At 35.2% G+C, this 13,974-nt stretch overlaps 1 protein-coding gene and 1 long non-coding RNA gene across 2 annotated transcripts in view; one reads left to right on the plus strand and one right to left on the minus strand.

Moving 5' to 3' along the window:
- The window catches only part of LOC121100716, a 97,182-nt gene that overhangs the window by 35,569 nt on the left and 47,639 nt on the right, over positions 1-13,974 (plus strand). The window contains exon 2 of the long non-coding RNA XR_005832481.1: positions 2,627-2,724. This is a non-coding gene — a long non-coding RNA (uncharacterized LOC121100716). The remainder of the gene's footprint in view (positions 1-2,626; positions 2,725-13,974) is intronic.
- Positions 1-13,974, minus strand: part of CWC27 (CWC27 spliceosome associated cyclophilin) — a 180,347-nt gene that overhangs the window by 20,272 nt on the left and 146,101 nt on the right. The window contains exons 12-13 of the mRNA XM_040622232.1: positions 12,677-12,786; positions 7,870-7,973 (exon numbers count right to left, since the gene is read on the minus strand). Coding sequence (XP_040478166.1) covers positions 7,870-7,973; positions 12,677-12,786 — 214 coding nt within the window. The remainder of the gene's footprint in view (positions 1-7,869; positions 7,974-12,676; positions 12,787-13,974) is intronic.

Raw genomic sequence — 13,974 nt, forward strand, 5'->3', positions numbered from 1 at the left:
ATCATGACCTGAGCCAAAGGCAGATGCTTAACCAACTGAGCCACCCAGGCACCTGTGGTGGTGCATTTCTTTAAAGGAATGTAGAAAGTATTCCAAACATGGAATGGATGATATATGCTGTAACCAGCTCCAGAAGACAGATATTATGATTTAGAATCAAAGGTCTTTGAAAGTCAAGTTGATTTTCCCCCCTTCACTGTATTAATTATTACTTTATGTTGAAATCACTGTTCTGGAAGCAGCATGGGGTCTTAAGTGTGACCAAGAGCCTCACCGTTTATTACTGTGTGATTCTGGGCAAATAACCTACTTTTCTGGGTCAAAGTTTCCTCATTTATAGAATGGGACTAACCCCAATTATCTCATGGAGTTGTAAGAAACAAATCCCCCATAGCTGGTCTCTGACCTATGAGCCCTCAGAGGGTTAAATGAGGGAAAACAGCATTAAGGTCTTAGCAGGGTACGTGAAATATAGCACATGCAAATATCTGCTTCAAGACTGAATTGGAAGGATTCAGAGCCACCTTTATCTCCTACTACCAGTAATAGAATATGATCAAAAAGCCTAAAAAGTATGTATACCTAAAGACAAGTATAAGTGACTTCTACTCTGTCAGGTATTTTGTATAATCTCACTGATCTGAGTAATTGATAATTGGGTAAAAATATACTTAACAGGCAGTTCTAAAAGAAATGATGAGATTGCACATTAAAGTAACTCTGCAGACTTGCTAACACCAAAAAGTCTGTGAAAATGTAAACAGTCCACAAGCAAAAAATAAATAAAAATAAAAAGAAATCTAGGCACAGACCTTACAGATTTCACAAAAAATAATTCAAAATGGATCACAGACCAAAGTAAATAAGTCACAGAGATGAAAAGTATGGCACAGGGAATATAGTCAATAATATTGTATGGTGACAGATGGTGACTACATTTATCATGGTTGAGTAATGTAGAGAACTGTTGAATTAATGTCATACACCTGAAACTAGTAAAACACTGTATGTTAATTATACTTCAATTAAAAAATGGATCATAGACTTAAATGCAACATGCAAAAGCGTAAAACTCCTGGAAAATAACATAGAAGAAAACCTAGATGACCTTGGCTATTAGATGCAACACAAACAATGGATAAGCTAACTTCACTGAAATTAAAAACTGCTCTGTGAAAAACAATGTCCAGAAAATGAGAAGACAAGCCACAGACTGGGAGAAAATATTTACAAAAGACACACCTGAATATACAAAGAACTTTAAATAAGAAAATGAACAACCTGATTAAAACGTGAGCAAAAAACCTTAGCAGACACCTCACCTAAGTAAATAGATGGCAAATAGCATGTGAAAAGATGATCAACATCATAGGTCACTGAGGAATTGCAAATTAAAATAACAATGAAATACCACTCCACACTATCAGAATGGTTAAAATCCAAAACACTGAGAACACCAAATGCCAGTAAGGAAGTGGAACTCTCATTCATTGCAGTGGGAATGCAAAATGGTCAAGCCACTTCGAATGATAGTTTGGCGGTTTCTTACAAAATTTAAACATGCTCCTTGGTATTTACCCCAAAACTATGTCCACACAAAAACTTACACATGGATGTTTACAGCAGCTTTATTCATAACTGCCAAAACTTGGAAGCAACTGAGATGCCCTTTAGTAGGTGAGTGCGTAAGTAAACTGTGCTACATACAGACAATGGAATATTATTCAGCACTAAAAAAAGAGCTACGAAACCATGAAAGGATGTAGAGGAATCTTACACGCATATTACTAAGTGAAAGCAGCCAACCAGAAAAAGCTACATACTCTGTGATTCCAACTATATGACATTCTGGAAAAGGCAAAACTATGCACACAGTAAAATCATGTGTAGTTGCCAGCATTAGCTGGAAAGTGAGAAATGAATAGGCAGAACATAGAGAATTTTTAGGGCAGTGAAACTATTCTTCATGGTATTAAAATGGTGGATACATGTCATTACACATTTGTCCAAACCCACAGAATATATATCACCAACAGTGATCCCTAATGTGGCCTTTGAGAGATTATGATGTGTGAATGTAGGTTCATCATTTGTAACAAATGTACCTTTCTGGTGTGGGATATTGATAGCTGAGATGCCTGTATGTAGGGGTGGGAGGGGAGGCAGGGGAATACAGGAACTCTATACTTTCTGCTCACTTTTGCTGTGAATCTAAAACTGGTCTAAAGAAATAAGGTCTATTACAAAACATTTCTGAAAAAGAAAAAAAAAAAAAAACAGCTAAGGGTCAGTTAGGAATTGCTATGGGCATGGTAAGAGTTATGTTGTAAGCAGATCTAGACCAAGAGGTTGGGCACATTTAATTCAGAAAGCATTACTTTGGTACTGCTTGAAAACAAGGATCACAAACTGGGAAGTTGAATAAAGCTTCCCAGGACCTATAGATTGGGTTATTATATCTAACAAAAAGGAATCATCATGAAACAATGACACAATGACTAAAGATGCTTAGTCTACCAGTTCTCAAAGTGTGACTTGGGGTTCTCCGTGTCTCCAATGTCAAGTATTTTAGTATGAATACTAAAACATTATTTGCCTTTTTCATTCTTATCCTGTGAATGTACAGTGGAATTCTTCAGAAAATACATGATGTGTGGGATCAAAACAGAGTGCAGAAGGAGATACGAGAATCCAGCTGCTCAACACTGGAGATATGTAAAAAAGGTAAATAAAAAAAAAAAAGGTAAATCAATGCCACTCTTCTTACTAGATTTTCTCCTATGAAAATACAATGGTTCTTTGTAAAAATTTTATTTATGTTAACATGAAAAAGGTTCATTATTATTTTTAGTGATTTTAATTTTTTAGTTTTAATTTCTAGTAAGGTAAATATTAACAGATATATTCCATACAAATAAAAGCTCTTTGAAGTCCTCATTAATTTTTGAGAGTATAAAGGAATCCAGAGACAAAATTTTTGAGACCTGCTGCCCTAGCTAATGCTAAGGGGTAAAGAAGATCTCTCCCTTGGCTAATGCAAACTTTCCCTATTCTCACAGCATCTGTCCTTATACCGTATTTGGGTTTGTCTACACTTACTTATTACCCATGCCTGGCAAAGTCCCGACTGAATGAAGTGGAGACTATAATTAAAATATTCATTTGTAGTTATTGTATCCTTTACTCAATACATGACTAAACCATATACAAATTACAGTATGTTTTATATATAAAAGGTGTTTAAAGCTTTGCCAATGAGATGAAGCTATGTCCTTCAATGGTATCTTATAAAGATCTCTGAATGGGCCTGTCAGTAATTACCTTTACATCTGCATTGTTAAATTTTCTCAGTTTTGGATACTCAGACAATCGGTACTTGTTACTTCTATGCTATGCTAATTCCAGAGGAACACTTGAAAACTACTTCATGCTAAATCTTGGTTCTTGAACTCCAGTCTCTAGCACAAACAAATTGTGACTGATGGACAAACTGATTTTTAATGTAAGTCAAGGTGCAGTAATAAAACTGAAAAACAAAAATAAACAAAAAAGAATCTAGATCCAAAAGTTCTAACCTGTAAGATTATCTTAGAAGGAGAATTTTTCAGAACCAAGAACAAAACCACTTAGATCTGAGGATGCTGAGGAGTCATGATGAAATCTGCACCAGTTTTATTAAAAACAGAAGCAAGGCAGACTGTGTTTGTATTTTTTTAAAACTTCACAAGGGCAAAGCATTTTTTCTAAAATGTTATTCTCTTTCACTAAGTACTGCAAAGTACCTTAATTAATTCTTGAGATTCTAACAGCCCTAAAAGCAAGTCATAAAAATGATATTTACATGGGAGTATAAACTGGAATGACATTTTGGGAGGGCCACTTGAAAATATTTAGCAGAAACCTAATATGCATACCCACTGACTAAGAAATTCCAGCTTTGGAATTAATCTGGAGAAAACTGGCAATGATGAAGACACATGGATGTTCATTACAGTGTTGTATATAATAATAAAAACTGGAAAGAGCCTAAATATCCAACAACAAAGGGCTGATCAAGTAAACTGTGGTTTATCATATAATGGCATACTATGTGGCCATAATACAAAAATAGAAAAATTAATCATAAAATTATGTATGGGAAGGGAAAGTACTTACTGTATATTGCTGAGGGGAGAAAAGCAAGTTATAAGATTATAGCATTTTATGATCTCATTTCTGTGAAAAATAAATTATGCATAAAAATATCTGGAAGGGTATACATTAATATTATTTATTGTTGAGTCTGGGATCACAGGTGATTTTTATTTACTTTCTTTAAGGGGTCTGTATTCTGATTTTGCTATAGTGAACATCTTTTCTTTATATAATAAAAATAATTATTAAAATATTTACGTGAGGCAACCATTGAATTGTTAGTGTTTCTCTAATTCTTATGATACTGAGTACTATATGTGTTATGGAAAGTGGTAGAGGGGAGAGAGATGAGAAGAGAAGGAGGGAGCAAAGCAGAGAGACTTTATATTGTTTATTATTTTATCATGTATATTTGTTATAAAGTATTAGGTTACTCTTAGATTTAATGGAACTTAGTAGTCAATAGTTAATTGTTCACAAAATCACACTTTACTCTCACAGATTTAATTTTTCTCCTCTCCTTGGAATGCTGATTTTGTTCTGTAGGAGCAGGTGGCTTTCTTTGCTATGTCTCTCTATTATCTTGTCAGACACAGCTCTCTCAAACTTTTTTGGGAGCTAACCAAGCTTTATCTAACTAAACCCAAAATGGCATATGGACTTCGTCCACATGGTCATATGAATCTGTTGGCTGATGATTCCTGCCATGTATCTAATCGGTTTTATAAAATCCATGCTTGAAGAAGGATTCTATAGCTATAAGAGTGCGATGCTGTGGGATGAAGGAATGTAGTGGCAAAGAGGCTACTTTAGCTGCTACACTGGAATCTGGGAGCCATCACTGCCACCAAATATTGGCAGCATATATCCCAACAAAGGAAGAATCCTAATAATTTTGAGTGAAAAATTTCTATCACACATTTCAGCTTAGATCGACTAATAACACTTCTTTAAATGCCTTGTTAGACAGTGAAATCTGGGAATAATTATCAAACACCGTATACAGTGTTTACAATAGAATCATATTTCTTTTCTTTCTCTCCCCCCCCACTTTTTTTTTTTTTTTTATAAAAAGTAGAATGCTGCTGAATGGTACCCAAATGTCTGTTGTATACCATGCCAATACAGCAGCTCAGCCAAAAATGCGAATAGAACAGTTTGCCAAGTAAAAGAAAACATAACAAATTGGTAATGGTTTCTATCTTGACAGAAAATGAAAATGATCCCTCAATGTGTGGTCACTCATGCGGACACATAAAAATGTCTGAGAAGCAATCATTTTACCTCAGATAACAGACCCTGACAGTGTAGTACAGCACTGGCTGACTTTCACTTCTTAGAAAAGCGGTAACCGTGACCTACAAAATAGTCTGGTAACCATGTAATTTATGCATAACACACATGCACATGCCATGCACTTATAATATTTGCCATAAATCATTTTGAATACAAGACTTCTTTTCTGAGTGGAATATACTTTATGAGAGATGATCTAAATCACCAGAGACCTGATAAAGTTGAACGGGTGTATTTATGAACAGAAAGGACATTGTTGCTTATCAGGTTACAGAATTTCAATAGTCTGTAGTGCAGTAAAAAGGGTCCCATGTATGCTGTATGATTCTGTTTAGTGCCTTGAACACGAAAGGTATTTTATTAGATGTCAAATAAAACAAATACGAAAAATGTGCAGGTACATAGTTTACAGTTCTGACTTTCTGTGAAGGAGACTGCAATTGAAGGTAGAAGTGAATCCCCTGAAGACCTGGTAACGGTGTCTTTAACTTATTTACCCTTCCTTTACCACTTATTTTTGTTCCCCAGATGGAGAAGTGGTCAACGTCATTGACCAGTGATTTTACCATCTGGTAAAGTTTTTCTATTTGTTTACTTTCTAATGAGGATGTTAGAACATAGATTGTACTGTGAAATCACAACAAAAGCAAGGATGACAATTTTAAAAACACTAATTGACATCTGAAGCTAGTGAGGAATTCACAATGAGGGAATACTGAACTAAGTGGCTAGGAAGAACCTTGGGAAGTTAAATGGTGTTGCCAAGTTAAAAGTAAATTTGAATCCTGCGGGTTATGAGTTTCAAATGAAACTTCTGGGTTTAAATTTGTTGGTGACTTTCCTGTTCAATAAAAAAGGACTTAAATGGCTTATAAAAAGGTTAAAAAAACTTATTGGGCATCAAACTGCTCTCACAAAACACCATCTTGATGAGTTAAGTGTAAATGAATCAGAAACACATGGATCATGTTTCCTTAAAAAATGCATATGGATTCAAAAATAAGGGGAAGAGGACTTGGCAAAACATTTTTTTGTGTGGTGGCTGAACCCAAAACATTTGAAAGATATTTTGAGACATTCAAGGAATCCAAAATAAAACTAAACCTGTCCAGTCATATAAAAAACAGAAAGTTCTTCTGTGTAATGTGCATTTATCTCTATGGGTCAATCAACACTCACTGAGCCTTCCCCTTTGGCACAGGACAGTGGGAGAAGCCAGCTTCTGCCTTTAAGCAACTTTGAATTTAAGTATAAACAAATACACATAAGTAATAGAAACCAATTTAAAAAGTCTCAGGGTTAAAAAAAAAAAACCCAAACATAACCTATATCATACAGAAACTATATATTGAGAAATACATAAGTACTTAGGGGGTCCTAGGGGAGGTAGGATTGATTCCATTCAAATAATCATCCCCTTAGCCCTTTTGATTAAAGTTATATATAGCTGTAGACTCTTACTTGCTTAAATGTTTTCTTAATAAGTGTTTTTATGTCTTTTTAAATGTGTGTCCCAGCCTTCTTTCCTCCACCCTCTAGATTTGTGAGTGCTCAACAAATCTTGCTGACTGGTTTCCTGGAGGATGGGAGTGTTGAGCAGTTTTGAAATAGGAGAGAGATGCTGTCTGGCAGAGAGGAGTGAGGCTATGATTCTGGGTTGGGGTAATGGCACATGTGACAGTTCAGAGGCTCCAGAGGGTGAGTCATATGTGGGGGGTGACCCACTGGCTTGCTTGCAGCAATGTGCTTGAGCCAGGGTGGAGTGGGAGGTGAGGGCAGTTAGGTGTGGGGAGTCCTAATATACTACATGTGAAGTCAACTGGAGGACAGAGGAGTGTGATAAGGGAAAGCACAATTCTTATTCCTTTTTTTTTTTTTTCTTTTTGCCATTATACGATAAAGTGCTAAGGATAGGACATGTACGAGTCATTAATTCCTTTATTTCTTATCAGTGTCTTAAAAAGCTGAAAAATAGCCAAAGAAAAAATAAGTAGACTGTGTATGAATTGCTAGGATCCTGTAGGTCATAAATTTTAAGAGGAACTTAGTAGGATTATGAAATGTATTACTGAGTCCTAAAATGTTTGTGGGAAAGTGTAAAAAATTAATGATTTAGAATCTTTTGAGGCTGCTTTCTAGCTGTTTAATGTGAATCTTATCTTTTTCACAATATTAGAAAGTTATTTAGGACAGGGAGAGTATCACATATTTCTTGTATATTTCCGCTGGCTAGCATAATACTGGGAACACACCAAGCACTCAATAAATGCTTACTCAAGTGAAATGAAGTCAAAAGGAGCTGAGGCCCTATAATGACAAGGGTATGATGAAAGGTGAAGTCTGAAAAAAAAAGAGGACGAGGTAGTGGGAATGTCCTAATAGTGTCTCTGCCCTGAGCCTGTTTGTTCATGATTAATACAGAGGAATTAAAACCCTTACCATCCTTCATCATCTTCTACTTCTGCTTCAGAAATGTCATTCTCAGGAGTTTCAGCAATTGCTTGAGTGAGTTTAGATTTAAACTGGTTCAGCAGTGCCAGGGTCTGGAATACAATTACATTGCTAAGTTTTCTGGTAAGGATAAATATAATTTTACAAGAGACACTGAAGTTTGGTAGAAAATAAAATGTGAAACACTTACTAACACGTAAAGCACTTTAATTTTTAATTTTGAAGGAAAATAACAAAACTGCAACAGTGACCTTGACACATGCCCTGTTTGCATTTGCACTGACATTTTCCCTCAGACATATGTGACTGTTTTCTGATTTGGGGAACATAAATTTGCTTATATAAAAGATGCTTAAACAATAAAATGCATGCTTGTTAATGGCTAATTTTTAATGTCCATAAGGAAAGGATGTACTTTACTAAAATATGTGAAATTAAAAATAAAACACCAATAACAAACACTATTTGTCACTGAACAAATTTCCAAAAAACTTAAAAAGTTCATTGTTAAGGAAGGTAAAATGAATGAACACATTAACTGCTGGAAGATGGATAAATGGGAATGATATTTTTAGAAAGCTATTGATATTTGTCAGAAACTTTAAGATGATCATTCCCTTTGATTGAATCACTTCAATCCTGGGACTCCATGAAGAAAAATTATGTGAAACACAGAAAATGGCTTAGGCAAAAGACGTACGCAGCAGCAGTACTCATACAAGTGAGGAGTAGAAACATGTTAAAATGTCTATCAATAATGAACTAGATAAATTTGTGAAAAAGCAGTGACTATGTCATTATACTATTATTAAAAATTATATTCATGAAGTATTATATTCTATTGTTAAGTAAAAGAAGTGGCACATAAATACCATGATTCAGTAGGTTTAATAAAAAAGGGGCCATTTCTCTGATTTTTGTTTGTCTCCCGTGTCCTTTGTGGGTAACAAACAACAAGTGCCTACAATTTTGTAATCATGTTGTCCCCTGGCTGTAACTTAACAGTTGACTCCAGAATTTGAGCAGAGAACAAAAGTTGGAAAATTTTTTTTATCCTACTGTTTAAAAAAGTATGTAATTGTGAAATGGGGTGAAGTAATACCTGTCTAAACAATCAAATGTCTAATTAAGATACTGACATATTGAATTCAGTACTAAAATCTTCATATTTCTTTTTTTTTTTTAAGATTTTTTATTTTTATTTATTCGACAGAGATAGAGACAGCCAGCGAGAGAGGGAACACAAGCAGGGGGAGTGGGAGAGGAAGAAGCAGGCTCATAGCAGAGGAGCCTGATGTGGGGCTCGATCCCATAATGCCGGGATCACGCCCTGAGCCGAAGGCAGACGCTTAACTGCTGTGTCACCCAGGTGCCCCAAAATCTTCATATTTCTTAAGGAAAAAGAGGTATAATAATTCAGTATGTGAATAACAAGTATAATAAGGAGTCACAGTAAATTTCTAGGCTCTCTAATTTATCTAGGAAATACCATTAAGACCATAGTTCATGAAAAAAATTAAGTAGATATTGGTGGTCTAGAACTTAAGCTCAGTAAAGACAGGTGGTGCAAGAATCAAAGGCAGTTATTGCTAAAAACGACAGTGTAAGTACCTTATATGCTTTATAAGTTCTGCAAAATGTAATGCCCACATGGACAACAGATGAAAATATACACACTGACATAGCTGGTGAATGAGATGAGTTTTGGGGAAACACTATAAATTCCTACAGAATATCCTCATAGGCATTCTGAGGGCTGCCTAGTGCACTAGGGTTTAGATATTTTATCTGTTTCCAGAGTAGTAATTAAACGATTAAGCTCTTCAAGCAGTGTTAACAGATAAAAGAACGCATTCTTTGTTTTTAAACCTCATTCATTAAAAAAAAACATTGTGTTTACAAACTTTTATTGTATTTGCTTTATAATAAGAAAAAGTTTAATTTAGAGATACTAGAAAACAAGCAGAAGCAAAACAGAAATACCTATTTTCCCACCTAGGAATAACAATTGTTGACATTTTGGTAAATATCCTTCAAGGCTTTTTAGGTGTTTTTGTGTATATGTGTATGAGCTTATATATCTATATGCGTATTATATAAAATATATCTGCATATGCATGTTTCTATATCTATAGCTTAAAGTAAATCCTGTCAATTTTTTTTAAGGTTTTATTTATTTGAGAGAGAGAGAGTGCGAGAGCATGAGCAGGGGGAGTGGGGGGGTGGGAGGAAGAAGCAGACTCCCTGCTGAGCAGTGAGCCTAATGAGGGGCTTGATCCCAGGACCCTGGAATCATGTGCCTAACAGACTGAGCCACCCAGGCACCCCAGCCTCATCAGTTTTTAATGGTGGACCTTTGTATACTTGGAAGTGTCTTTTCTAAAGGCATAAAGAAAAATGAAAACAAAGGAGACTTCTTAGTGGAATCAAATTTAAAAGCTTCCTAGAAAATTACGCTAGACCTGGATCTTTTTCCTTGAGTTGAAAATGGCAAGGCAGTCTGTTTTTAGAGCCAATTAACCTGCTACTAGCATTTGCTCAGAGAAGGGGGACTGTAACAAACAAAAAACATCCTCCTGGCCGTTCTTAGCTTCTCTTGTATTCAAGATTGGACTTTCTCTGCTGCACCCTAAAGTCAAGGGAAGACACTAGGCAGAAAAGCAAACATCACGAAAATAATGGGGCACAACATACACTAAAGAAGATAGGATTTGGGGGCACCTGGGTGGCTCAGTCAGTTAAGTGTCTGCCTTCAGTTCAGATCATGATCCCAGGGTCCTGAGATAGAGGCCTGCTTTGGGCTCCCTACTCAGCAGGGAGTCTGCTTCTCCCTCTCCCTCTGCCCTTCCTCCCTGCTCATGTTTTCTCTCTTGCTTGCTCCTGTTCTAAGTAAATAAATGAAATAAAATAAAATAAAATAAAAGAAGATAGGATCTGCATAGGGACATTTCTGTTTGGCATCTACAGGGGAGTTAGTCTTCTGGTTTTTGCTGAAGGAATGAATGGCCAACTACTTATAGCATGGCTTTTCAGCATGGTGAGAGCCTTCTAGCAGGAGAAAACTGATTTGAAGAGGCCCTGCCTTTGCAGACTTTGTGCATGTGTATCTATACAGAAGAGTCTCTTTAGCTGGCCTCTGCACATCTGGTCCTGTCCTGGTTCAGTATACTCTCTATACTGCAGCCAGGTTGGAGGGATCTTACTAAACTGCATCTGAGATCATATCACTTCCTTCTTTCAGTGGCTCTCCACTGCCATTAGGGTAAATGTAAATTTCTTAATATGGCTCAAAAATACCTTTCATAAGTTGGCTTCTGCTTACCTCTCTAGCCTCATCTTTCTCTTAGTTTATGTTAGTCATACATATAGTTCTTTGCAAAGAGATCCAATATTTTTCATATATTCTTCCTTTTGCCTGGCTACCTTTCTCCTATTCAACCTTCACAGTTCAACTGACCAATCATTTTCTCAGGGAGGTCTTCCTAGATTCTTAGGCCATGTTAGGTCCTACTGTTAGACATTTACATAGTTCCCTGTACTTAACCTGTCATAATGCTCACTCTCTTTTATTGGTATTACTTAACTGGCTCTTTTTCCTAATAGCTCAGAGAGGACAGATATATGTCCACCTTGTTTACCCCCAAATACACTGATTAGTACACAGTTCTTAATAATAATTTGCTAGGAAGCAAAAAAGCAGAGTGCATGAATGACAGTGATCCTTAGGGTATCTTTGGTAGTATATTGACTGTAGTTGCTACTCATTGTGACTCCATGAAAACAAGTTAATAATGTACTTTTCTTAATTTCATTTGAAGTGCCATTTCTTTTGAAAATTGCTCAAATTCGTTCTCTATAATTATAATTTCCTGTACCTGACTTTTTGTAGAACTTTCCCTATGATTAATTTCATGCTAAGTACTTGATGTATGATCCTTCTTTACCAGTAATTAGGTGTCATTTACAATGTAGCCTGATTATATTAATTTATCCACATAGACTTGGGCTTTTTTTTTAACTTTTATTTTGCCTGTTTTATTTATATACCTAAAATGGCATGTTCTCAAATAGATATTTATGGAAGCACCAAAAATAAATGATTTTGGTCTTCCCCATAGTTTTTCAACATGAATGGCTGCTGAAGAGATTTATCAAATGCCAGGTGTTGAATGGTGTATAAAACTGACTTTCAGATTGTTGAGCTATCTCTTTTTATTATTATTTCTAATTATTTTTTTATTAGTTAATAATAATTCAGAAATTATTTGAAGTAAGCAGAGTCCTGTAATATTATTTACAATAAAAGTCAACTAGTGGACCGAATGCTTTATTTACAGGCAGTATATAATTTCGAGCAGAACTGGCTAGTCAGCATGTGAGATGCTGTGCTAGAAGAGATCTCTTCATCATTTATAATCCTCACTTCTCCATTTCATAATATTTACTTAGACAAAGGTTCTACCTGGCTATCTGAGAATATGTGGCTTTATAAGGTTCCTGGTCAATTTAAATAAAAGTTATTTGAATTTCAAACAAACAAACAAAATATAAGGTTTCTGGGCTTGATACTGGGAGTACAGATTGAAACCTGAAAGTTTTAGGCTTTTTGCCTACAATGCCTGGAAAGAACATGAGTGGCCAAGGTCCTTGTCACCCCACCCTATATGAATATATCTTTTTTCATTTTTAAGAGGTAGTGTTTTTCCGACATATAATCAAATTAGGCTTCATTAGCAATACCTGAAAACAATTAAAAGGCAATGCATTACATATGGATTTAGGCTTATGAAGTTACCTGGTCTTCCCGAGAAGTTCCCTTCTTTGCCTGCTGCTTCCTCAGAGCTTCATACTTTTGCTTTTCTCTTCTGTATTCTGCAACAGCACCATCAGGAGCAGTTTCTTCCTCTGAAGAATAACAGAATATTCTTAGAATAAATAGTAAAAAGGCTGTGTGGTTTCATTTTAATGTCTGTGCTTATTACAGAAGAGGAGGTCAGAACCTGGAATTGGTTTTCACCCATTTAAAAATCCAACCAATAATTGGCTCCAGCTCCACAACTATTTCCTACCTAGACAGTGAACAATGGTAATATGTCAACCAGTTTTATAAACATCTTTATTATATAATGTATTATTGTAGTTGTTCTCACTTGCTTGAGTATAAAATTACCTATCTCACTTTTAAAATAATTTAGATTTTCCTAAAATTCAGCATTGCTATTTTACATTCTTCTCCTGCTTTTATAAGATACAGTCATTTGATATTGGTTGATTTTCCAGTTGCCTGCCACTTTGGTTCCTTAGTTAAAGCAACAACAACTAATAAACAAGTTCAATTTGATGTCATCATAAAAAACAAATGTATCCAACAAATAAGTCAGGACAGCTATCAGAAGCAGATCAAAGTAATTTTTACTAAGTTAGAAATTAGAAAACCAATTTATAGATTTGATCCTGCAGTACTTCCCTGTGAAGATTAGTTAACATCTGGGTTTATGGAGCACAGTTTTGTCTCAAGAAAAAAGTACTAACATTTTATATTAACTTACATGCACACATATTAATGAAAATTTATGATTAAAAAAAAAAACCCAAAAAACAACAACCTATCTCTTATCTTTGGCTGGCAAACCAAGATGAGCCAGATGTAATCAAGAATGCCAGTAATCTTTGTACTCAAGCCTTGGTTTGTTGCTTACCTCTTTGTTACACAGTTTGAAGAATGTTATTAATGTGCAGTGTATTAGCAATCATCCATTTTGTTTGAGATTTTTCTAACGCAGTGACATTTGCTGCATAAACCCAACTGTGTGAAAAATCTGGTCAACTATTCTATTTCATAACTGAGTATATCACATTAGTATGAGTACTTCTCTTTACAATATGATCAACTATGAATAATCACAGCACGTTAATTTTTTATTTTTATTTCTCAGCAGTATACTCTAATTTCCTTAGTTTTATATTTCGGTTCATTAATTCTTTGTTTAGTTGTATCTAATCAGTTTTTAAGGCATAAACTGAGCCATTGATTTTAATAATTATATTTTTTATTTCTAGGTATTCTTTTTGGTTATTCTTCAAATTCACCTG

The sequence above is a fragment of the Ursus maritimus genome, unplaced genomic scaffold (genome assembly GCF_017311325.1).
Source record: "Ursus maritimus isolate PB19 unplaced genomic scaffold, ASM1731132v1 scaffold_5, whole genome shotgun sequence".
NCBI lineage: Eukaryota > Metazoa > Chordata > Mammalia > Carnivora > Ursidae > Ursus > Ursus maritimus.